The 27953-nt window shown below is 42.7% G+C and overlaps 1 protein-coding gene across 1 annotated transcript in view; it reads right to left on the reverse strand.

The window, feature by feature from the left end:
• Positions 1–14146: 14146 nt before the first annotated feature.
• LOC137537714 (intestinal mucin-like protein) overlaps positions 14147–27953 on the reverse strand; it is a 293053-nt gene continuing 279246 nt past the window's right edge. The window contains exons 13-14 of the mRNA XM_068259655.1: positions 22715–22826; positions 14147–14630 (exon numbers count right to left, since the gene is read on the reverse strand). Of these exons, the coding sequence (XP_068115756.1) occupies positions 14453–14630; positions 22715–22826 (290 nt within the window). The 3' untranslated portion in view covers positions 14147–14452. The remainder of the gene's footprint in view (positions 14631–22714; positions 22827–27953) is intronic.

Below are 27953 nucleotides of genomic sequence, written 5' to 3' on the forward strand. Positions count from 1 at the left end.
GACCAGTTTCCAAGGTGTTGATGACCAAGGAACTCACACCTTAGTCTAGGGAATTCTGTTATCATTTGTGTTATTATCTAGACCAGTTTCCAAGGTGTTGATGACCAAGGAACTCACACCTTAGTCTAGGGAATCCTGTTACCATCTGTGTTATTATCTAGACCAGTTCCGGGGTGTTGATGATCTTGGAGCTCACACCCAAGTCTAGGCATTGTTGATAATTTGTTATGACCTTCTGCTTTCCTGACCACTCTTCTGATCTCTGATTAGGTACTTTGCTATATCTGATACTCTGTTGCTGAACCCTGCTTGTCTCTAGAATCCGATTCTGTCTCCTGTCTCTGTATCTGATCTGTCTGTCTGTTGCCGACCTGGCCTGTCCGACCTCGAGAACTATCTTCCCTCTTTGGAGATAGTTCACAGACCAGTCAGTGACACTTCACCTTTAGTGTCACTCACTCTCTGGTCCTTCTCACTCTCAGCCTGGCTCCGCCCCTTGGAGAGCATCAGACCATTGGAAGGAACCTGTTCTCTGAGCAGTATCTCTTACTGCCTGGCACCCTATATACGGGTGCTCTCCTCAAAGTATTACTGTTGCACAAACACTCATATTACTCAGGTGTCCAGAGGTTAGAGATATATCTGATTATCGGTGATACTGCAGATCATCAATAATCGGGTATATATCTGCATTCTCGGTGATACTGCAGATCACCGGTAATCAGATCCTCTCTGTGTTACACCGATCGTTACACCTGCCCAGCAAAATGTTGGATGTAGCCCCCTATCCTTTAGATAGTTTATCAGTGTAGGCATAGAGTAAAGGTGCATACACACATTCAAGTTTGACTGGTCAATCATTGACCAATTTGACCAACTCTATGTAGTATGAGGGTCAACAGACTGTGAACAGAGCTGAGATCTCATAATACCTAGAAGTAGTAAAATTGGCTATTCAAAATTTTATGTGTGTACCAGGCTTTACAGCTAATACTGTACATAGTGGAGGTGGCAGGGATGAGCACACACTGCAGCAAGTTTACTATCAGTCCAGGCCCAGAGTAACAACTTATACTGTACATACTGGAGGTAGCAGAGATCAGCACACGCTGCAGCCAGTTTACTATCAGTCCAGGCACAGAGTAACAGGTTATACTGTACATACTGGAGGTAGCAGAGATCAGAACACGCTGCAGCCAGTTTATTATCAGTACAGGCCCAGAGTAACAACTTATACTGTACATACTGGAGGTAGCAGAGATCAGCACACGCTGCAGCCAGTTTACTATCAGTCCAGGCACAGAGTAACAGGTTATACTGTACATACAGGTGGTAGCAGGGATCAGCACATGCTGCAGCTAGTCTACTATCAGTCCAGGCACAGAGTAACAGGTTATACTGCACATACTGGAGGTAGCAGAGATCAGCACACACTGCAGCCAGTTTACTATCAGTCCAGGCACAGAGTAACAGGTTATACTGTACATACTGGAGGTAGCAGAGATCAGCACACGCTGCAGCCAGTTTACTATCAGTCCAGGCACAGAGTAACAGGTTATACTGTACATACTGGAGGTAGCAGAGATCAGCACACGCTGCAGCAAGTTTACTATCAGTCCAGGCACACAGTAACAGGTTATACTGTACATACTGGAGGTAGCAGAGATCAGCACACGCTGCAGCCAGTTTATTATCAGTACAGGCCCAGAGTAACAACTTATACTGTACATACTGGAGGTAGCAGAGATCAGCACACACTGCAGCTAGTTTACTATCAGTACAGACACAGAGTAACAGGTTATACTGTACATACTGGAGGTAGCAGAGATCAGAACATGCTGCAGCCAGTTTACTATCAGTACAGGCACAGAGTAACAGGTTATACTGTACATACTGGAGGTAGCAGAGATCAGACCACGCTGCAGCCAATTTACTATCAGTACAGGCCCAGAGTAAGAACTTATACTGTACATACTGGAGGTAGCAGAAATCAGCACACACTGCAGCCAGTTTACTATCAGCACAGGGCCAGAGTAACAGGTTATACTGCACATACTGGAGGTAGCAGAGATCAGCACACGCTGCAGCTAGTTTACTATCAGTCCGGGCACAGAGTAACAGGTTATATTGTACATACCTGAGGTAGCAGTGATAAGCACACGCTGCTGCCAGTTTTCCACCAGCACAGGCCCAGAGTAACAACTTATACTGTACATGCTGCATGGAGGTTGGGGCACAGATACATACACAAAATGGGGAATAGAGGAGGGGGCACACACACACACACACACACAACGTGACACAAACACATTTGGGCACAGAGGAGGGGGCATAGAGGAGGGGGCACAGACAGACACACACACACACACAACGTGACACAAACACACAGACGCACACATTTGGGCACAGAGGGGGCATAGAGGAGGGGGCACAGACACACACACACAATGTGACACAAACACACACACACACACACCAAGCCAAGCAGAGTATATACATACATCCTCCCCCATCTGGAGTCTCTGCAGTCTGCCACACACAGGGTTACACCAGCTTCCGAGGCTGCATTCTCCCGGGGTCCTGACCTCCTGGCTGGATCTGGCTGTAGCTGTTCTTCTTCTCCCCCGATGTACAGCTCTGCAGCAGAGGCTTGTTCCATCGCTCTTCAAGCCTCCCAGTCATGCTGCAGAGCTGAGCTTCTCCCTCAATATTCCCGCGCTGGCAGTGAGGTGGGAGGAGGGGCCATCTCTGGCTGTGTCTGTGTGAGGAGTCCAGCGCTGCTGCAGGCTGAATCCAACTCCTCACACCAGTCTACCATGAGGGTCTGCGGGGGGTCAGCGGCAGAGGGCACTGGGCGAGCAAAGGGCATCTCCTCTACATGTGCAGGGGGCGGAGCGACCCAAGCTCCACGACTCCAGCCCCCTGCCTTCGCAATGCAACTCCACGCCTCCTGCCAGGAGCTCCGCTTCTGATTGGGGCAGGGGGCGGAAGTGGATGCCGATGCTGCCTGTCACTTTTTGAAGCTGATGTCGGGAGCCGGAAGATCGTGGCGGCAGCTGTATGGAGTGAACAGCGGTCGCGTTAATTATTATACATTGGGGGCACTTGTGTTTGGCACCCCATAAAATAGATTCGGGGCACCCTAAGGCCATGTTGGGGGCACGGGCCCCCCAAAATAGGTCTAGCGATGCCCCTGGTATCAAGTAATAAAAAAGCTTGAAGCAATACACAAATGTTCAAGCTCTCCAGGCCAGCTGCAAAAATAACTATGTCAAACTGGCATCTGCTGCATGCTTGTTAAGGGTCTTTGGCTAAAATTATCAGAGGCAGAAGATCAGCAAGATAGCCAGGTAACTGATATTGCTTAAAAGGAAATAAATATTGCAACTTCCATATAAAGCTCACTTCAGTTGTCCTTTGAAAAAACAGAAAGGTAGCTGACATGACAGATTCACATTGGTCCCTAATCATAGCACACATTTACAATATAATATGTGACACATATATACAAAAAGTCCCTTCCCCCTCATGTGAACAAAAGGGAGGGACATGCCCAAAGGAGGAGGAAAGGAGAGAGGCCGGAATAAAAGAGAAAATATCCCACAGAGGAAAAAAGCAAAATTATTGCATATGAAAATGGAGAGTAAATGATTATGATTTGTAATACACGCAGACATCGGCCAATTACACAGGAAACACAGGAAGGCTGGTTGCATGCAGAAATCAGCCTTCATATGGCCCTGTGCCACGGTGCTGTGAAAGGGTCATATACATAGTGCCACCTCCGGCTAATGATGCACTCCCTGCTGGGCGGGAACTACTTCACTGGGATTCCTGTCAGTCCACGCATGTGTGCCGCATCACATCCCACTCCAGTCGAGCACACTGACATTAGTGATGCTCCTAATGGACGATTTCGACTTCGGGTAACTTTTTAGCAATTTCTGTAATTTCAATTAAGATCGTAATCAAAATTACGAGTCAGATCGGTAACTATGAAGCTGAGTCAGAATTACGCGTAATAATGGGCATAATTTCAGGTTCAATTATACTTTCATTTTTCATTGTCATACATACAGTATAAACTAAATATATATATATATATATGTCCTTCTCAAAAAATGAGCATATTGTGATAAAGTTCATTATTTTCTGTAATGTACTGATAAACATTACACTTTCATATATTTTAGATTCATTACACACAACTGAAGTAGTTCAAGCCTTTTATTGTTTTTCTTATTGATGATTTTGGCATACAGCTCATGAAAACCCAAAATTCCTATCTCAAAAAATTAGCATATTTCATCCGACCAATAAAAGAAAAGTGTTTTTAAAACAAAAAAAGTCAACCTTCAAATAATTATGTTCAGTTATGCACTCAATACTTGGTCAGGAATCCTTTTGCAGAAATGACTGCTGTAATGCGGCGTGGCGTGGAGGCAATCAGCCTGTGGCACTGCTCAGGTGTTATGGAGGCCCAGGATGCTTCGATAGCGGCCTTAAGCTCATCCAGAGTGTTGGGTCTTGCGTCTCTCAACTTTCTCTTCACAATATTTCACAGATTCTCTATGGGGTTCAGGTCAGGAGAGTTGGCAGGCCAATTCAGCACAGTAATACCATGGTCAGTAAACCATTTACCAGTGGTTTTGGCACTGTGAGCAGGTGCCAGGTCTTGCTGAAAAATGAAATCTTCATCTCCATAAAGCTTTTCAGCAGATGGAAGCATGAAGTGCTCCAAAATCTCCTGATAGCTAGCTGCATTGACCCTGCCCTTGATAAAACACAGTGGACCAACACCAGCAGCTGACATGGCACCCCAGACCATTACTGACTGTACTTGACACTGGACTTCAGGCATTTTGGCATTTCCCTCTCCCCAGTCTTCCTCCAGACTCTGGCACCTTGATTTCCGAATGACATGCAAAAGTTGCTTTCGTCCCAAAAAAGTACTTTGGACCACTGAGCAACAGTCCAGTGCTACTTCTCTGTAGCCCAGGTCAGGCGCTTCTGCCGCGGTTTCTGGTTCAAAAGTGGCTTGACCTGGGGAATGCGGCACCTGTAGCCCATTTCCTGCACACGCCTGTACACGGTGGCTCTGGATGTTTCTACTCCAGACTCAGTCCACTGCTTCCGTAGGTCCCCCAAGGTCTGGAATCGGTCCTTCTCCACAATCTTCCTCAGGGTCCGGTCACCTCTTCTCGTTGTGCAGCGTTTTCTGCCACACTTTTTCCTTCCCACAGACTTCCCACTGAGGTGCCTTGATAGAGCACTCTGGGAACAGCATATTCGTTTACAAAATTTCTTTCTGTGTCTTACCCTCTTGCTTGAGGGTGTCAATGATGGCCTTCTGGACAGCAGTCAGGTCGGCAGTCTTACCCATGATTGCGGTTTTGAGTAATGAACCAGGCTGGGAGTTTTTAAAAAGCCTCAGGAATCTTTTGCAGATGTTTAGAGTTAATTAGTTAATTTAGATGATTAGGTTAATAGCTCGTTTAGAGAACCTTTTCATGTTATGCTAATTTTTTGAGATAAGAAATTTGGGTTTTTATGAGCTGTATGCCAAAATCATCAATATTAAAACAATAAATATATGAAAGTCTAATGTTTATCAGTACACTACAGAAAATAATGAACTTTATCACAATATGCAATTTTTTTGAGAAGGACCTGTATGTATATATATATATATATATATATATATATATATATATATATATATATATATATATATATATATATATATACACACACATATATATATATATATATATATATATATATATATATATATATATATATATACACATATATATATATATATATATATATATATAAAACAAAGTTCCACAATGGTTTGCAGCACACAAACGCTCTTTATTGAGCCAACAGGATACAATGTAGCAACAGTTTCGGGTGTCCCTACCCTTTGTCAAGCTAACATGTGACAGGAAATGATAAAGTATATATAGCCACCCCTACAGGAAGTGACCTAATGGTTGCCTGGACAACAGGCCAAACAAAAAAGACATACATGATTTCAAACATATAGACATGCATGATCACACTTATCTGTGTGATGTCTGAAATAAAGAGTCAGTTCCAAAATGTTCCAGCGGATCCACATCGGTGTGACCAGTAGTGACCTGCGAATCACAAAAACAGATGCAAATCGTAATCCCTATTTAAACCAGAGGGAGACAGAGTCCCTATTTTATCAATCCAAAAAACTTCACGCTGTTTTAATCTCGTGATCCGGTCACCACCTCTCCTAAGTTTAGGCACATGATCAATGATCAACATAGGAGCTTTGACACGTAAGGAAATGATTGATCTTATACCTCTTGCCTGTACGGGGATCCTCAAATGATTGGCCCTTAATCACATGTCAAAGCTCCTATGTTGTGTATCTGTTACGATGCCCTTGCGGGCTTTTTTACATCGGCGAAACGACGCAGAAAGTGCGCGATCGAATTGCACAACATAGGAGCGCAGCACGTACACCATCTAGTGAGCTGCCTGTGTCTAGACACTGTGTCAGATGGGACACAAAGACTCTGATTTGAAATTCATGGTCATTGATCATGTGCCTAAACTTAGGAGAGGTGGTGACTTGAAAAAGCGGAGGATTTACTTCCGCGAAACGCGTTGTCTGTTTTAAATGAATACTTTTTAACCCCCTTATGTTTTTATCCCCTTGTTTATACCGCGCACATAGCGGTTTTCTATCTTTGTACAACCCACCCGCACGCGGAGATTCAAGCCTTGCTCAGCACGCAGTCTCAGCGTGAGCTAGAGCAAGCGTCCTGGTCTCCGTAGTGATTGTTACGAGGAGGATCGAGTAGAGTGAAGTCACTTCCGATCCGCCGTTGCAGAGAGCTCGGTCCCCGGCTAGGCATAGAGGGACGCAGGTTTATCGTGGCTGTGTACGCTGTGCCGGCCAAAAGACGATCAGGTGAGACCTCTCCTGCTGGAACGTTCAATTGTATTTCTGGGAGTCTCAGAACGCCCCTTTCTTTTTATATGTTTTTTTAGTGGACCATTTGGGAGCAGCCGAGTGATCAATAGGTGGCCAGATCGCACCTTTTAGGGGTTCACTGCCCCATACATGTTCATTGCAAACAAAAAATGTGGCATGCAACGTGAGCATGAGCACACCTGTTCTTTGAACACAATGACCTCTTCTTCTACTTCCTCTTCTTCTCCTCTTTGGCATATAACGTTGGCAAGAGCACAGCCGTTCCTTGACCATAATGACCTCCTCTTCTTTTGCATGTAATGTATGTTGGGATGAGCGTACTGATTCTCACAACAATCTCTTTTTTTCTTCTTCTTCTTCTCTTCGGCATGAGCCCACTTGTTCCTTGAACAGGATAATCTCCTCTTCTTCTTCTTTTTACCATGTAACGTTGACACAGCAATAATTAAATCTAAGATTAACTGCAGCAGTAGGAAGAATAGGTGGCAGCAGAAATGATTTTATTAAATAGCGCAGCACCTTGTTTTATATCAAAAAGATATATAAAAAACAAAAACAAATAAATAACCTAAACTAAACATATATATTACGCTTTCTTACTTAAATTAGAATTATCATAAAGTCCTTATCAAAATAAAGTCTATCTGTCAGGGAAGAAAAATCGACCAAGGAAAAGAAAAAATTCTCAAGCAACCTTAGCTCTTATTCATACACTATTTACACTACATACACTATATACAATATTCACTATATTTACATATTAAAGCAAGAAAGATTAAGCACTCGCTCACCTCCTATGCTTGCAAACCATTTCTTAAAATATAGGTTATCTACCTGGGGGGGGGGGGGGGGGAAGAGATAACTCACCCAAGAGAGGCATGAAAAAAAATCAAGGAGGCCTGTGTAACGATTGGGGAATTATTTCCGTGGTCAGCGCACAAGATGCGTGCTGTCACATTGCGGAATTCCTCCACAAGCATGTAAAATAACAGAACCCAGCTATGGTGCTATGCACCTGTAGAGGGAAATTCCCACCGGCAGATGGAGCTGTGGAGTGCAGAGGAGTAAACCCTCTGCACTGCCACAGATGCCAGCTGGGAATTGTACGAGGTGAAGCAATATAGGGCAAGATAGCCCTAGGAGAGAGAGAGAGAGAGCACAGAGACAGAATGTATGTGTGTCCACCAATCTAGTCACCACCCGGCGACGGTGAACACACAACAACGAAAACCAAGTGGGAACGCAATCGCCAGAATTGCGATTGCTAATAGCGACACCAGACTGAGTAATACAGAGCAAAGGAACAGAATAAAGACAGAACTGATAACAAACAGTAATCCAACACACAGGAGCAGACAGGACTAACTACACGTTAAGCGCAATAGCGACAAAGCGCGTGCGTGGCACGGTCGTCACACGAGAAGCGCAATAGCGACAAAGCGTACCAACCCTGTCTAACCAAAGAAGCACGAAAACAAAAGAGAACATCAACGCTTGCTAAACTGTTACCTCACCGAGACGACAGCAAGCGTTCGTTCAAGACAGACAGACAGATGGAGCAGCCAGTAGCAACCGCTGCTCTGGCTACACTCCAGGACAGAGTACAGAAGGAACCACCGCCTCTACCGCTAGGGCGACAGACAGAACGATTTCTTGTCAACCGCCGCTGGCGACAAGACAATCGCAACAGAAAGACAGTACAAAGCAATACAGGTAACAAACAAACTGACTATGCTAACAGGAATACTAGGGCACTCCCCAGGAACTACTCTAAGATAGCAATATTAGTAAATAGTAAGCAAAGGGCCGAGACTCCAGGCAAGTTAGCAGGAACAAACCATCATGACCAGCATGGAATTCTGGGAGCAAATGGTTTTTATACTGCAAGCCATCAGAGGAAGCAGCTAAGCAATTTGCATGACAAGTGGATGCAAATTCCTCCCCAGAACAGCAACTCTGCAGCTTGCAGAGTGGAGACAGGTCTCTTTTCCAGGGACCTGCAGCACTCAGACCTAACAAATGGTCAAAAAGCTGTCTGTCTGTGCAGACAGCAGAGCAGATCATTACAGCCTGATATTCTTCCAAATCAGAGACCAGTCCTCCTGACTCAACCTATTTTCCTCAAGAATACAATTTTTTCCATCCTCACCAATGATGTTATGAACCACCACCATAGGAAATATGGATTTAAATTTGGCACAGTGCACAATAAGGCCTTGATTCACTAACCAGCGCTAAGCTGGTTAGTGTGCCTTAAGAGATAGTGGGCGCAAACCACGGAGTTAAGTGGTTTGTGCCCACACATCATACACAGGCCTGCTCAGTGCGCGCGCAGAGCGGGGTGCGCCGGTAATAGTGCGCGGTGCGACGATAACATCACATCCACTACCATGTAAAGGTCACACCCGGGTGCTGTAAAGGATAGCGGAGATGCCGCCGCATGGGCTAGCGGCATGGCGGCCATCTCCGCGTTCCAGCCGGCGGCTTCTGCCGCGCAGCTACATGCTGCTGGTTCGTCTGGTCCTTCTAGTGCACACAGATTAAGAGCTACGCGCGCCAAGCGACAGGACCTTTATGCAAGTAGAAGGGGAGTCAGCTGACCAGGCCGATCAGCTGACTCCAGCTCTGCTCCGGATTGGCTGAGCGACTGGGGCGGCGCTGTGGAGCACTCTGAGTATTTATAGGGCTTGCCTGTCAGTTGCAAGTTGTCTGCTGTTCAGACTCAGACCCTAGTCAGATCTTACAGTGTGTTAGAACCAGCCGGAGCTGGGAATTCACACTTAGTCAGACTCCGTTGATAGCTTTTAGTACTATTGCATTATAGACTTGTGTACCATTCATTAGACTAGTTCCCAGGTGTTGAAACCAAGGACTTCACACCTAGACTAGGATATTGCTCTATTACTACTGTTTATCTGTTATGATCTCTTGCTTTCCTGACTACTCTCTCGCTTACTGATTCGGTACCTCTGCCTATCTGTCTTCTGTTACCGACACTGCCTGTACCTTGATACCGAATCAGTCTTCCGTCTCTGTACTGTATCTGTCGGTTTGTTGCTGACCTTGCTTGTCTGACCTTTCTATCCTCACTCGTGGCTCTTGCCACTAGTGAAGGAAATCTAGGGCTGTCACCTAACAACCATACTGCAATCAGTATCTGTTGACCTCCTGCTCCTCAGGAGATCATCTTGCAGCACAGTCAGTGGTCCCTGCTCCTCGGGGGTCCACTGGCTGCAGTACAGTCTGATTCCCTGCTTCTCAGGGAATCCTTGGCTGTAGTACAGTCATAATCACTCATTCCATCTGTGACCACCCTTGCAGCACAGTCAGTGGTCCCTGCCCCTCAGGTGTCCACTGGCTGCAGTACTATCTGAATTCCCTGCTCCTCAGGGAATTCTTGGCTGCAGTACAGTCTGTATTCCCTGCTCCTCAGGGAATCCCAGACTATAGCTTAGTATTGATCACCTGCCCTTCAGGTGATCATTCTCTCTAACTCTGCCAGTGGTCCCTGCTCCTTAGGCGTCCACTGGCTGCAGTGCAGTCTGAATCCCCTGCCCCTCAGGGGATCCTTGGCTGCAATATTGTCTGTATCTCCCGCTCCTCGGGAGATAACTTCTCTTATTACTGTTGCACCAAACACTATACCACATAAGGTGTCCTGTGTCTAGCTATACTAGTATTATTGGTGATTCTGCAGATCACCACATAATCACCAATAATGCATCTGCATTATTGGTGATACTGCAGATCACCAATAATCAGAAAAATCTGTGTTGCTGACACCAATCATTACAGGTGCTCTCTGAAGCAGCGCATGAATGCGATGTTTAGGGGGCACCCGATGCGCCGTTTTAAGTGCAACGGGTGAACTGTTTACAGGGCAGCAAGTGCAACATTATTGTCGCACCGCACACTATTACAAGCGCACCGTGCTGCACGCGCACTGAGCGGGGCTGTGTGCGAAGTAGCTTTGTGTGGCCATTAGTGCACGCAAAGCTACTTATGGGGCACTGAGAGGCTTTTCACTCTGGTGCTAACACTTAGCGCTGATTAGTGAATCAAGCCCCAAGTATAATACAGAATGACAAAGCTGACTAAAAATAAAATGTTAAAATTAAATGACCCCATTATTGAATGCTCCAAATGACTGCTCCACGTTATTAAGCCGCCCAAGAAAAGGAATATCTAGATCACTGCCCACCTGTCTATATAACTCTTTGTTAATGGAACAGTCCAAAAGAAAATGAGCCATATTTTCCTCAACAGCACCAGACTCCACATGAGGATAACCATGATCAACCAAACTGATGAACCTCATATTTCCCTTAACAAAAAGTTAGTACCATGTACCATGAGAGGAGAGATAGGTGGCAGTAGAGTAGGCTATAGAATCTAGCAATGGGACCACAACAATAATAACATAAAATGATGACAGCCAGAGGTTCCAGGCAGCGGTCGTGAACTGGCAGTTGGGCCCTCACCACGACTAGGACAACACAGTTTTAAACCTGAACACACCCAGAATTAATGAAATTAATGTATGGCAGCAGCAGGAATTAGTAGTAGCAGAATAGGTTGTGGAACCTGGTGGTGGCAACACAGCAAATAATAACACAAAATTATCACAGCATCAGCAGGAGGAATTGGTGGTGGCAGAGTATGCTGTGGAACTTGGCAGTGGTTACAGAAATATTTACACAAAATTATCACAGCAGTATGAGGAGGAATTGGTAGCAGCAGAGTAGGCTGTGGAACCTGGTGGTGGTACCACAACAATAATAACAAACTAGTGACAGCAGGAGATTCCAGGCAGCGGTCCTGAAGACACAATCACTACAACTCAGACTGAACAGTTTTCAACCCAGACACCCCCAGAATTAAAGCAGTACATTTATGACAGCAGGAGGAGGAGGAAGTGGTGCAGCAGAGTAGGCTCAGGTACCACAGCAATAATAACCAAAAAATATGACAACAGGAGGTTCCAGCTAGCAGTTGTGAAGCTGCAGTTGGGCCCTCGCCACAACTCAGACAGCACAGTTTTCAACACCGGACACCCCCAGAATTAAATAACTAAATGTATGATTATTATTATTTTTATTTAATATTATTTAAATGTATTATTAGTCAGTGGTGTAGCTATGGGGGGGGGGGGCATCTGTCCTTGGTCGCACCATCTGGGGGGGCACAGAAGGACATGCTAGGCTGGCCACCCACCTGCCTCCTCTCCCTGCCTGGCAACTGGCATTATTATTATTATTATTAGTATTCACTTAGCATTTATATATACATAAAAAAAAATCTGGCCAGTTATTACCTGGGGCTTCTTCCCACCCCCTGAAGTCCTCATGGTACCTTGCCATCATTCTGAGCTGCTCTGTTCCTCGGCTTTCCCTCTTCAAATGTTGCAAGTAAAACATTCTACTGTGCATGTGAATGTTATCTGTGCGTGAGTCATGTCTTGAGTGAAGAAGAGGCAGGGATCCCAGCCTGTCCAGGTCCTCCTCTCATCAACATGAAGGGGGGAAAGAAATTGCCTTCAACCCAAGCCTGGTTTATTTTCATGAACATTAGTCTGTCTGCCAACTCAGTGAACAGACAAAAGCACTTCTTGGTAACTATGCACTGGCCACACTAAAGAATCTCTCTAACAGCATGATGGAAGGGGGACAGTAGAGGACTTCCAGGGCATACTGGGTAAGCTCCCGCTGGGTCTCTTAACCCAGTACTCCAGGGCATGGGCACCTGCTGGGACGGCTGGACAGGGACATTGGGGGTGAAAGGCTAGGGGAAGGCTTCCTCCAGTCTGCGAATAAGGGCTGCCTGCAACTCCCTTGTTTGCTTCTCCTGCTGTGTGCATGACACAAACTCCCCAAGTTTATCCTTCAATCGAGAGTTCAGAATGAGGGTAACCCACAAATCCTCCCTCTCTTTCATCTGAACCACATGGGGGTCCCTGCAGAGGCAGTGCAGTACGTGTCCAGCCATGTGGAAAAGATGCGCCCGCTGAACCACAACTCCATGGCCGGACAAAAGACGTGCCTCCTCTGCTTGCTGGTGCTGACTCTCCGCATCTTTCTAATTCCAGATGAGTACAGTTGCACTGTCCTGATACCCTCTGCAGAAAGGTCAGACACCTCCAGCTCATCCTGCACCATCTTAAAATCCTTCTTAGAGGGGGCCTGCACACTCTTCTGATCCAGCTGTTCCAGGGCTGTCTTTCCCTGGTCAAGCAGATCACACAATGCCCTGTCCAGCAGGAAGATCGTGGGCAGGTATATGTATGCTACTGGCTTACAGGTTGGTTCCTTGTATAAATGGAGCCAAAGCCAGGGAGACCTACTTCATCTGCACTCACTTCTCAGCCCTCAGCACCCACAGGGTTGTGACGCTGGCAATATTCTCCTCCAGGAGGTACTACGACACAACCCTCCTGTGCCAGCACAGTCGCTTCAACATTGCCAGGGTGTTATTCCAGCTTGCTGGGCAATCACTCATGAGCCTGTGGGGTGGAAAGCAAAGAACAGCCAGTGGGTGATCAGCAATCTGCATACACGTGCCCAACATGGTTGCCAAAGGAACATGGGTGCATGGTTGCTGGCATATACAAATCCACATATACCAGCAACAATGTGGGGCGAATGTATGCGGATTGTGCACAGAGCACAGAGCCAGCAACACAGACAGGTAACGTATAGTGCACTGAGCACTTGGAGGGGCACATTTGACATGGGGAGGGGGGTGGGAGACTTTGGAAGTCTTCGGAAGCACTTGGGCTTTTAAAGACGGGCGGCTCTATACTGCGCACGTGCGAGTGCGCGAGAGAGGGTGCTCACGCATTTGCAGTAAGGAGTGGCCCGTCTTTGGAAGCCCGATTGCTTCCGAAGACACCTGAAGTCCACCGAAGGGGGAAGAGAGCAGTCTACAACTCATGGGTCGTAGACTGTTAATGGGAGAGCCTTCAGGGGAATGCGGGGACCGTGAGGAGACCGGGAAGGCTCTATAGGACCCAAAGCCTTCCCACTCCATAGGGGAGTATCTGGTTTTTATTTTTATTTTCACTACAGACTCCCTTTAACATTATCCCATTTCTCACCTCAGTTTAGAGGAACATCTGCTTTACAAAGGAGTCATCAAAAGGAAGAAATGATAAAACATTTTTTTCTGTAATATCAATTTATTGGTGTAATTTACAGAAAGCCTGTCATACGCAAAGTGCTTCTGCTACAAAAGACTTCCACCACCATGAATGAGGAATTTTATTTGGATTCACACACATTAAATGGTTTGTAATGCACAATGAATTTAATTTTTAATGCTTTATATTTCCTTTATTTCTATTTTTTTACTGTGGAAATAAAACATTGCAAATCATTTGGTTTTGGCGACTACAACTCAACTATTTGGAAACACACTTGCAAAGCAAAAGAATTCTGCTAAAGCCATGAAAGTTACGCCGGAAGGGCCTATTCACTATTAGGGTGGTACAACATCTGCACATATAAGTATGGAGCAGCTACATTCTTCCACATAAGTGTAATGGTATTCTTCCTCACTGCCATCTCCACAGAAAAGGTTCACAACTCTTGTTGAAGTCCTAGCTGGTTTGCAGCAAGTACATTCTTCTTCCATCATGTTATTCATAAGAGAAAACCTGTGAACAGCACAAAAACCTTCAGTAAAGCAGCAACCTAATACCAAGAGCATTTTAAAGTGCTGAAAAAAACAACCAGTTCTTAGGAAGCCAGAAGCCCAGCAGAGCGGCTAAGCGGTTTGCAAAGGGAAGACCTGTGGCTAAGTGGTTAACATTCTTGTCTTGCATTGCTTGAGCCTCAAGACTGAATTATTATTATGATTATTGATTTATAAAGCACCAATATAGTCTGTGGTGCTGTACAGGGTAAGAACAAAACATGGGGTACACAGTAATACATACAGTGTTATTCACTAAATATAAATGTTGGTACATACAGTAATACAAATTGGTAGACATATAAATTCCAGTGACAGTTGTAACATGATGAACAACATACATAGCAAGTTCAAAGACAAAAAAGCATTAGAGAGCTCTGCCTTTGTGAGCTTGAAATCTTAAGGAAAAAGGAGGAAACAAGAGGTAGGGTAGTATACAATGTGTATTATTTAATATTTATAACCAGAGGCAATGTGTTTTTGGTTATATTTAGTTAGGAATACAACTTGGACAGAGGTTGAAGGGGGAACAGCCTAAAGTTAGAGTGTATGTTTGTCAGAAAAAGTGAGTATTGAGGGAACGCTTAAAGAATTCAAATGTTGGACAGTGATGGATGTGTTTTGGAAGGAAATTCAATATAAGGGGTGAGGCATGTGAGAAGTCTTATATATGCAAGGAGGTGATTCTAGAGTAGGGCAGGAGAAGGTCTTGTGCCAATCTGAGATTGCGATTGGGTTGATATCTGAAAACTAGTGAAAAGATGTACAGTGGAAAGATTTTTTTTTTTGGGGGGGGGGGGGGGGTATGTAGGTTAGGGTTAGGAGTTTGAAATAAATCATCTGGTTGATTAGCAACTAATTAAGAGCTAGACAGAGAAAAGAAAAGTGAGAGTAATGATGACTGAGTCGAGCAGCTGAGTTCAGTACAGAGTGGAGAGATACCAGTTTCAAGTTTCACAAACTTCTCACAAACCCTGGCTATGATATGACCTAGGTAGAGTTGGCAAATCATAAATACTTAATTGCAGACAATGTTTAATTAATACAGGCCAAGTTTACAGGATCGCGATTAATTTTCCCAGAGGAGATGCTTTAGTAAATCAATCCATTTGTGTTCAAGAGGAATGCTTCGCAATTACACAGTAATGTGCTGTAGATTTCCAGCCCGAGCTGAGATCCAGCCATTGTTTAAAGCGAATATAAGCCTGCATTTCAACCTTGCTCTAAAACATTATTTACAGCATATTATTAGGGATGGTCGGAATGCCAAATTCCGATTCCACGGTAAATCCGCATTCTGCCATTGCCAATTACCGATTCCGCGTTCCGCTACCAATTTCCGCATTCCTATGCGGAATTTCCGCCGGAAATCGTGGAAATTCCGCCCGACTTTAACTTCGATTTTCTCAAAAACTATAAGGTCTTTTTGAAAACTTTTTTTTGCATCTTGTTCAGAAGACTTTGTTTAATAAACCCTGAAAATTTGGTGTTTCTAGGACTTACGGAGGCTTTGCTATTAACCGCTAAAATCGGCAGATTTTTACTGTAATGTAAAATGCTGAAAATGGGCAGATGCAGATTTTCTGCATTTTACATTACAGTAAAAATCCGCCGACTTTAGCGGTTAATATCAAAGCCCCCTTAAGTCCTAGAAACACCAAATTTTCAGGGTTTATTAAAAAGAATCTTCTGAACAAGATGCAAAAAAAGTTTTCAAAAAGATCTTATAGTTTTTGAGATAATCGATATTAAAGTCGGGTGGAATTTCCGCGATTTCCGGCGGAAATTTCCGCGATTTCCGGCGGAAATCCGTCTATTGCACTTGCATTACTGATTTCCGCATTCCGATGCGGAAATGCAATTTCCAATCGGAATTTCGGAAATTGCATTTCCGCGGAATCCGAATGAGCATCCTTACATATTATATGCAACCAGCATTTTTTTTTTACTAGACCAGCATTGGAAGGGTTACACACAGAGCTTTAAAGTTCTGTGGAGAGAAATGCAGATGCTCTTGAAGTTTAGATAGATACATTTAAGAAAACACAATGTAACAAGTGTGGAATGTGACTCACTCTCTGACTGTGCAGGAGCTCCCGGACACAGAGAGAGAGTGAGTCACATTCCTCACTTGTTACATTGTGTTTACTTAAATGTATCTATCTAAACTTCGGATGCGTCTGCATTTTTCTCCATGGAACTTTAAAGCTCTGTGTGTAACCCTTCCAATGCTGGTCTAGTAAAAAAAAAATGCTAAACAGATCCAAAGACTAGAACAACAACATAAACAAACAGACTCGATAACGGTGTTAGAACAACTAAAAGTCTTGCGAACTAATTTACAAAACCTTCTCTTGTACCAATATGAACAAGCACTTAAAAAAACTAAATTCAAGTTCTATACCCAGAGTAACAAGCCTGGAACATTATTGGCAAAACAACTCAGGAAACGACTTGTGAAAACTAATATTCACTCCCTATACGATAAAAATGGTAGAAAATGTTTCAACCCTAAAGATATAGCAGACTCATTTGCAGATTTCTACACCACATTATATAATATAAAAGCAGACAATGAAACATATCAACCAACGCAAGAAGAAATTAACTCCTTCCTTGAACAAATCAACTTGCCTAAAATATCACAAGATGATGCTGCTGCTCTCCAAACCCCTATCACATCCCTAGAGGTGCTAGAAGCTATTAACACACTAAAAATTAATAAAGCCCCTGGCCCGGACGGGTTAAGTAGTGAATACTATAAAACATACTCAGGAACTCTAATACCCTTTCTTACCCAGACCTTTAATCAAGCCATATTGTCTGCATCTTTTCCAACAGAAATGCTTCAAGCCACTATTACAACTATTCCTAAATCAGGCAAAGACCCCACCTTCCCTGCAAATTATAGACCAATCTCTCTGTTAAATACAGACCTAAAAATCTTTTCAAAAATTTTGGCCAAAAGACTAATTAACATCTTACCCACTCTTATCAAAAACGACCAAGTAGGCTTCGTTAAAAATCGTCACACCGCAGATGGTACCAGGAAAGTCCTAAATCTAATATTTGCAGCTGAAAAATCTCGAAGGCCTTCTCTGCTTCTCACTTTGGATGCAGAGAAGGCCTTTGACAGAGTCAACTGGCTATACCTAAGATCAATCCTAAATAAATTTAGTTTCACACTATTCTTTCAACAAGCGATTATGTCCCTATACTCAGTCCCCTCTGCAAAAGTCCTTGCTGCTGGCCTATTATCCAAATCATTTAGTATCACAAATGGTACAAGACAAGGCTGTCCCCTATCCCCACTTATATTTGACCTTGTAATGGAGCCACTGGCAGAAAAAATCAGACAACACCCTAATATTCAAGGCATCAGAGTAGGCTCTTCCACATACCCAATTGGTCTCTATGCGGATGATGTAATCATCATGATTGAGAATCCTGAAAAATCAATAGCAGCAGTATATGAAACACTTAAGGCTTTTGGAAAAATATCTTATTATAAAATTAATGAAAACAAGTCCCAAATACTCCCCTTTAACATACCTGATCCAATGAAAAAAAGAATACAAGCCTCTACCCCCTTTGTATGGGAACCTTCCCAAGTACAATATTTGGGGATCCAGCTGACCAATCGTACCACTAAACTATACACAAAAAATTACATTCCATTACTTAAAAAAGTCGAAGATTTATGTAAAAGCTATAGACACATATCGATTTCCTGGGCGGGAAGAATAGCAGCAGTTAAAATGCTCATACTGCCAATCATACTCTACCAATTTAGAAATCTCCCCATAACCATACCCGCACATTTTTTCCCCAAAATTCAGAAAACCATTAATGAATTTGTATGGCAAAATCGCAAACCTCGTATAAATAGACACATCATGGGAATTCCAACCACTAAAGGCGGAATGGGAATACCAGATATCAAACAATACTACCTCGCCACGTTACTTGGTCAATCCAAGTTTTGGCTAATCCCTTCGGCAGCTAAAGATAAAGCATGGATCCAGTTAGAACAACACAATATGAGCCATAACTTAAGAGATATACTCCTCCGGACATTAATGCAACAACCAACTGCAAAACCCCAATCTCCAACAGCCCAAGCCTCATGGTTAGCGGTAAAAAGGTTTGCCTCCACACAAAAACCTGGTGATGGAATCACATTACAACAATGCCCCCTAGTATGGCTAAATTCCTTAATAGACGACTTAAACATAACTAAATGGTCTGAGTATGGGATAACCAATATAGGACAGTTAATGAATGGAGAAACCCCCCACACTTTCCTATATATACAAGGCAAATACAACATACCAGACACAGACATATATAGTTATGCCAAAATCCAACACTACCTACAACATCTACCAACACAGAAAATTAGGTTCCATAGCGAGCTGATACCCATCATTAAACACAATATGGTCAAAAAGTCCTCTACAGGTGTTTGGTACCAATGCTTGAAACAATTTCACAAACGTGAGCATAAATACATAATCGCATGGGAAAAAGATTTGGGAAAAGAGTTCTCTCAAGAACAATGGGACAAATTCTTCTACATGTCTAGTCGTATCTCGCACTGTACAACACACTGGGAAACTTCCCAAAAAATACTGTTAAGATGGTACCTGACCCCTGATAAACTATCAAAATACGACCACTCCACACCTAACATATGCTGGAGAACATGTAAGGCAGAAGGTTCGTTCTTCCATATTTGGTGGCTCTGCCCTAAAATTATACCTCTATGGAAGCTAGTGATCCAATTAATTTTTGATATTACAGGTGTACATATACCATACAAACCTGAAACCCTACTGCTACACCTAGATATTAGCATGATCCCATCTCACCTGAAAACTCTAATCTTACATATTCTCTTGGCTGCCAAGATCTCCATTGTCAGAAACTGGAAAACAGATAACTGCCCAAACACCAAACAAATAATTGCTATAATACAACAAAACAGTGTATATGAACATATGTATGCTAGGACCTGTAGTAAAGAAAAAGTATTCTTGGAGCAATGGAAGTTTTGGATCGAGTGGTACTCCATATATGAGAACAATCTTCAGACCCGTTAAACAACTGTTTACTCTATATAAGTCGTTGTGAAACCATTGCCAGAGCCTTATTAGACCCCCCCACAATCCTATATGCTCATGACTTGCCAACCCCTCCCCCCCCCCATCATCACCGTTACCAAAAAAAAAAATATCCCATACCTTGCCCCATAGGCCTGCTTCAATATATGTAAGGTATAATGTATAATGCATAATTGTTTACCAACTCTTTTATCTACACTTGTTATACCACTTGTAATAGTGTTACTGTTATTGTTACTGTTATTTGGCTGTTACTAGCTACGATCAATAGTAGAATTAGACATCCAATGTCTAGAATGCCTCTCTGTTTTAATACTGTAAAGATGTATTTACAACTGTAAGAGGTATGCTTATAATTAATATTTGTATGTTGTTATCTGCTTACAAAAAATTCAATAAAAAAACCAAATGATCAAAAAAAAAAAAAAAATGCTGGTTGCATATAATATGCTGTAAATAATGTTTTAGAGCAAAGTTGAAATGCAGGGTTATATTCCGCTTTAACCCAAGTCTTAACAGCGTGCTTAGTTCATTTTTAACCTCCTTAGCAGTAACCCAAAATCAGGCTCGGGCTGGAAATCTACAGCACATTACTGTGTAGTTGTGATGCATTCCTCTCTAACACAAATGGATTGATTTACTAAAGCATCTCCTCTGGGAATATTAATCGGAATCCTGAAAACTTGGCCTGGATTAATTAAATATTGTCTGCAATTAAGTATTTATGATTTACCAACTTTACCTAGATCATATCATAGCCAGGGTTTGTGAGAAGTTTGTGAAAATTGAAACTGGTATCTCTCCAATCTGTACTGAACTCGGCTTCTCGACTCAGTCATCATTATTCTCACTTTTCATTTGCTGCCCCTCTCTGTCAAGCTCTTAATTAGTTGCCAATCAACACACGGCTGTGTGATACGCATAGAAGCGGCAGGCAGCTGGGTAATTAACACCCTCTCTCCCAGCCGCACACCTGAAGCAATTACACCTCATTAGATTCATGAATTTGAGTAGCTAGCTACTCGTAATGATTCGTGAGCTCATCCCTGAAGACGAATGGGAGGAGGAGGAGGAGGAATCTTGAAGCTCAGCAAATAAAGTTATAACAGGATGAGATTGACCTCTTAGACAAAGGTCTGAAATTTGCACTGCAAAAAACTTTTAACAAAGCCCAAACATATGTTGATGGTCAAACATTAATAAGAAAGTTTAATCTGAAAAAATACTGCAAGTAACAGTGCTCCCACCACAAATACAGTGGACATTAGTATTAACCGGCAATTTTGTATAAGTGGTCTTAAAAACAATTCCACCTTTAACCCCATGCATGGAAATAATCATGAGATTGAGGGATAATTGCATATTCAGTAGTGGAGCATTGTGGGTAACAAAAATGTTCATTTATAGCTGAATTATTGCATATTTCCTTCTGTATTAAGAAGGCAAATTTCACCAAGCATTGCTTATTAGTAGGAGGGCTTTTCGGTCTCTTTTATCCCCTATACATTCCTAGTGGTTTGGGTCACCCTGAGCTGCTTGGTTACTCTGTTGTTCTTTCTATCAGATACATTATTTATGCATTACCCAAAATACATAAAGACATCAACAAACCCTGAGGTAGACCAATAAGTAAGTGGCATTGGATCCATCACTGCGAGACTGGCTGAGTTTTGGGACTTTTTCTTACAACCTTTGATCGTCAGGATTCCCTTATATATGAAAGATTTGAGGGAAGTCATTAAGATCTTGAGCAATGTGCACTTATCAAAAGATAGTTATCTGATTACTGCGGATGTTACATCTTTATAGTGATCAATCGAGAAAAGGGAATAGATGCAGTCAGACACCACTTGCAAACTTCAGAGCAGTTCAGTGGGGATTGACTTTTTAATCAAGGTTCTTAGAATTGCTTTGAATAGGAATTATTTTTGGTACAATCGGGAGTATTTCTTGCAGAAAGTGGGCGTGGCCATGGGAGCAAAATATGCTCCAAGTTTGGCTAACTTATATGTGGCACAGTGGGGAAGTGAATATATCGATTTTAGTTCATTCCAATCTCTAAAATTGTGGAAAAGATACATTGATGATGTGGTATTGATTTGGAAGGAAATTAAACGTCTTTAAAGAGGTTATTTGGATATATTAATGATAATAACAGTAATCTTAAATTTACATGTGAATACAACAAAGAATGTGTCAACTATCTGGATTTACAAATAAGAAATGATGAATGTAGATTGAAAACACAAACATAAAGTATTTCAAAACCACCGATAGCAATAGCTACATACCCACAGACAGCTGTCACCATAAAAATTGGTTAAAACCAGTACCAAAGAGTGAATTCCTGAGAATTTACAGAAATTGTACAGATGTAGATAATTTTAATCAAGTACCACATTGGTGGGAAGCGCAACACACCAGGATATGGTTCTAGGTAGATTGGGACCCTCATTATGTTAGTGTAATTTTCTCTGAATCTGGCTGGATCTTATCGATTGAATAACGTTGATCCTTGTGCTGAAAGACACTGAGAGCATCCCTTTTCTGTTTATGCACGGAGTGCATATGCAGGTTTTGACCCTCTGCACGGGGAACTTCTCTATGAATGGAATGTGTTGCATCTTATGGGATTTTATCATCAGCACTGTGACATTCCATATCTTTTGACTACTGCAGGAATATAAGGACAGTGGCAGCGATGACACTGTGGTACATGTGATGTGAAGATCCCAGGTGGTATATTGAGGCACCTCTGTATCTATAAATAAACTCAATTGTTTATCTCATCACTTTATTTTCACCTCGGGTTCACTTTAAGCCTTGCATTCTGCAATACTGGGCTAAAGTTTATTTTTTCGCATGGAGTTATAAACATTCCAATATACTAGACTGGCAACGTAAGAAATGTGTTACTACTCACCCAGAATAAGATGGGCAGCCACCTTTACAAAAAGAATAGTCCACACTCTTCAAAGATGTACAGTTTTCATATGTAATCACACGCGCCTCTTTGTGTAGCTCACATGGCTTTACTATTTCAGCAAAAGAGAAGGAGATATGTTCATGGGCGTCCAAAAGTGTAATATATATAGATGCTGTATATACTGTATACATATGCACTTTCCATTTGCATTCTTAATATACTTTACATTTGCATTCTTAAAGCACATCTCTGTACATTTGCATTCTTAAGGCCCATCTCCTAAAGCTGCTACTTGACTTAAGGTGCCCATCAATGGTACCATTTTCACTAAATGCGATCTTTAGATGCGATTTGAATGATCGTAAGTAATCTGAAGGCACTTATTGAATGTTCACATTTACTGAACGATTTTTTTCTTCAAATTCGATCATATTTTCCAACTTTCAGATCAATTTTATCTTATAAATGAATCGACAAAAGAATTGTTCACTATCGTTTGCCTTCATAAATGGTGAATTTTCTATACAATACAATCGTAAAAATCACATTGAAAGATCGCATTTGGTGAAAAAATTGTACCGTTAATGGGCACCTTTAGCGCTGGGGCTCACTAAAAATTGTGAAACGCAATTTTGAGCCAATTTTTTAATTTAATTTAATGCTTCAGATTGTACAGTAATTATAATGTTTTTTTGTTTTTGTTTTGTTCTGGGTAGTAATATGGCATTCTGCATTCTAGAGCCTAAAGAAAAATATTTGTTTAGTTGTGCTAGGGCATACATGCAAAAAGAGCACAAGGGAATTTTGGCCCCTGAAATAGCCGTTAGTAGAATATCGGTATATTTACAGATATCATGCTATTTTGCAGTGCAAATTCACATAGTAAAATAGTAAAACATAGGTAAAAAATAGCAATATTTTACTAGAGCTAATCCAACCCTATTCTCACGCAGAGCCCTCCATTTATTACCCCCATCCCATGGCTAATTTTGGCTACCCCCCCCCCCACCGCCAATGGCACTGCCTAACCCAACCCTCCCCCTTCCCAGCTGATGCATAACCCTAACCACGCTCCCAACCATACCTTAGCCCCTCCTCCCGGCACCTAAGTTTAACTACCCCCACCCCACCAATGAAAAATATTGGGTGGCGTGGAAGTTTTAGTGCTACCATAGGCATTTATACTAATATTGGCTATTATGGGACACTAGGGCACCGGATACACCCAGTCAAATAGCAGTTGCTGGGACGGCCTGCTACGCAAACTGCTCGCTTGCCAAATTAACTGCTTTCAGTGCTAAGTGCTGGATTTAGAAAATAAAGAACCTGAGAACCAAAAATAAATGAATTTATAAATAACAACAAAAAAAAAAAAAACATGACAGAAGGAGAGCATTGATTAGGATTATTATGTTGGTTAGATTTAAGCATTATTTTTGAAGGGTTAGTATTATGGGATACGGTAAGAGGAGAACATTTAACACTTGAACGATATCCAAGCTACAAAAAAAAAAAAAAAAAAAGAGTATATACTGTACATACATCCACAATGGTAGCCACTTCTGTACAGCACCCTCCATTTTCCCCACAGACCCCCGGTAAGCCACAATCCGTCCTGTACTGGACTTTAAACTAGATATGATAGCATTCGTGCCTGCGCTGTTGGCTCCCGGATGACACTCTGGCCGTGCTCATGGCAGCTTCCTGATCATGGCAGCTTCCACTCAGAGCGCTGCGAGCACATGTGCTATGATCAGGAAGTTGCTGGGAGCGTGGCCAGAGTGGCGCCCTGGAGCAAACTGCACACGCCTGAGGGCTATCATATCCAGTTCAAAGGTTCCAACCACTTATGGTTGGGACATAGTATTGGATGGATTGTAACAAAACTGAGGCTTGCGGGGGAAACAGAGGGTGGAGTCCAGGCATGGATACCATTGTGGATGAATGTATTTACTCTTTTTTGGCATTTTTTTTAAAACTTGCATATCCTTTAAGGTTACGAGGTTACGTTTAGGAATTAGGAACCACTGGACCCAATTCAATAAAAGAGGCACTATTGCAAATTAAGCATTTTTTGAGTTACTATAATAAAGGATTTCTGCACGATAAGCAAGGTTTAACCTCCCTGGCGGTTTATTTATTTTGCCAGGGAGGCTGCAATGTGTTTTTTTTTTAATTAAAAAAAAAAGATTTCATGCAGCCAACTAAAAGTTGGCTGCATGAAAGCCCACTAGAGGGCGCTCCGGAAGCGTACTTTCGATCGCCTCCGGCAATCGAAAGTAACAAGATAGGCCGCAATGAGCGGCCTATCTTGTTTCGCTTTCCTCATCGCCATGGCGACGAGCGGAGTGACGTCATGGACGTCAGTCGACGTCCTGACGTCAGAGCCGCCCGATCCAGCGCCGTCCGGAACTGTTTGTTCCGGCTGCGCTGGGCTCGGGCGGCTGGGGGGACCCTCTTTCGCCGCTGCACGCGGCGGACCGCCGCGGATCGCCGCGGAGCGGCGGCGATCGGGCAGCACACGCGGCTGGCAAAGTGCCGGCTGCGTGTGCTGCTTTTTTCAGAACGGAAATCGGCCCAGCAGGGCCTGAGCGGCGACCTCCGGCGGCATACCCCGAGCTCAGCTCGGGATTACCGCCAAGGAGGTTAAGATGGTTAAATTGGCTGGTCAAAACTAATCTGTACATCACCAACTAACTTTCTGATGCGCTGCTAGCACATTACAAATGTTCCAGCTAAACTTCTGTTAGCACTCCACCCCCCCCCCCCCCTCTGTGTGAGGTTGAGATAGCAAACTACTACCTCTCCTGATGCTGGCTGTAGCTCTGTGAGTATCGCTGATTTCTGAGGTCCACTGCAGTTTTGCATTAACAGCACAAAATCAAAAGTGCTGAACATTAACCTGTCATCTACAGTATGCTGGCAGAAAAACCAAAAAGGAAATTAGAATTTCAATGGATGCAACATAAGCTGGCATATCTTGATATTTAAATTATCTAACTGTTGATTATCAGTCTCTTTACAGCGTAATCTATCTTAGCTTGATTGGCAACATTAAAACTATGCTTGAATGATAGAAAAGGTATTCCATTTTGTGGTTAGATAGAATTGTAGTGGTGAAAATGGCAATCCTACCTAAACTACAATGGCCTCACTTCACTACGATCATGCTGGAGATAATAAGGCAAGAGAAAACTTACCTCCACACAGTGAGAGAGTTATCTTATCTCTTCATTCCTTAAGTTACCTCCTCTGTAGTTATTTTCACACACAGTTAATTAACAGCCTGTCTAGAATTCTGAATGTAAAATGTTTCCTGAATACTACATGCCTCATCACCATGGTGATAACTACAGAAATGTTATTAAAGACAGGAGATAAGCTTAGCAAATTGAGGCCAATGTGTATGCAGGGTCCTCCCTGTCCTAATACCACACCAAACCTAGAGTGAAAGCCCTAATCCTATATAAACTTAAAAATGATGGGAACCTCAGTATGCCAAATATTGCCAGGCAGCCTAAGTAGCACAGCTAACTCTGTGGAACAAAAACTCAACTCCCCCTTATCTATCCCAAATACTACCTAACCTTCTATGGCTGGTGCAAACTGCTAACAAACCCTATCCTAGCACATTCTTTAAGATTTTGTGACAAACTTAAATGTAGAGGGAACCCTATGTCCCCCACCACCCTCTAAGCTCTTTCTTAGGACACCCTTCTTTTTACAAGCATTTGACAGCTCCCAGGCCTTCACCTGGTGGAAATATAATTATCTGAATCTTGAGCATGATCTAATGGGTATGACAGCTGTGGGAATGAAGTCTTTTCAGGTGCTTCAGGGTAAAATATATTTAACTCCATCTGAAATCTTCCGATATATTCAGATTAAAAAAACTTTGCTCAGAAACTATCACAGCATATTGATTCCTGTCACACCACCAGAACTGGGTTTGAGCACGGACGCCATGAAGACCCACTTGCCCCAGGGACAATCATTAATATAATTTAATGCGCCCCCTTCCCCCAGTATCTACCATACCAATATACATCTGTAGCTGGGAGAAGTATCTAGGTTTAGAACTGGACTTAAAATATGGGCATACTTACCCAAAAGCTTGTTATGCTTCAATTTAGTTGAGATCAACTAGTAATGGCTTGGCAATGTTCTTAAGGGCTTTGCCTCTAACACAGTAGATCAGGGATTAAATCTGGGTTCTTCCTGTTCAGTCAGCCAGCTCCGATTCAGTAGGGAGACCTTGGGTTAGACTCCCTAACACTGCTATGCTATAGAGGACGCCCTAGTGGCTGTAGCTCTGGTGCTTTGGAACTGTAGAATTTTAGCCTGATATCTGCAACAGAGTCGGTTGACAGTCTCTGTCACACTATGACAGAGACGTGATCCTATGTGTTCTTATTTGTGCAAAATTTAGCTTGCAGTAAAGTCTTTGTTATTAGTACTGGTTTACAAATAAGTTAGCAGACAAATGTTTGGTTCCTTGTATGGGATATCTACAACACTGTTAATTTTCTTTACTACAACAATACTGGATATATTTGTACATTCTGATTATTATTGTAAATCAATACAAATTATTGAAAACTAACAGTATTTTATTGATACAATGTGAAAACATCTCAAGTGAGAAAAGTCAGAGGGAAAGTTAATTGAGAAGGGGCCTCTGTACGAGGTGACGAGCTATGGGTTAGGCTTCAGGAAGGGATTTAAACTGGCAGTAGGTTAGGCTCAGGCAGGCAATATGAAGGAAATACGATTTTGCAGTCTGGAAAATGCCATGAAAAATGATGATGCTATACAAAGCATAAACATGTCAAGTGGTATACTTGAAACCATTTGTCAAAAAAAAAAAAATAGAATTTCCCTTATGCGTAGCTGGCATGGGAGCTGTCTGGCAGTGCAGAAACATGTATGTTTAAACATGTATGTACTCCAGGGCAGAAACATGTATGCTTAAGCCTTTTTTCACTCTGGAGGCTGAAGGCTTTGAAATCACTGCCTGCCAGTTGCTCCCATGTATTGACTAGGAACTTGCTAATGCTGGGTACAGTCAATGAAGCCATCAACTCAAACGTGGCATGATGCAGCTTTATCACTGCCGGGTAACTGCACCACTGAAAATAGAAGATTTAATCAAGTTAAAGAGATCACTTTGGATTGTTAAAAAATTGCTAAAGATGTAGTGTAGTATGGATACTGAGGTGTAAAAGTATAAAAGAAT

Source organism: Hyperolius riggenbachi, chromosome 11 (genome assembly GCF_040937935.1).
Source record: "Hyperolius riggenbachi isolate aHypRig1 chromosome 11, aHypRig1.pri, whole genome shotgun sequence".
Classification (NCBI taxonomy): domain Eukaryota; kingdom Metazoa; phylum Chordata; class Amphibia; order Anura; family Hyperoliidae; genus Hyperolius; species Hyperolius riggenbachi.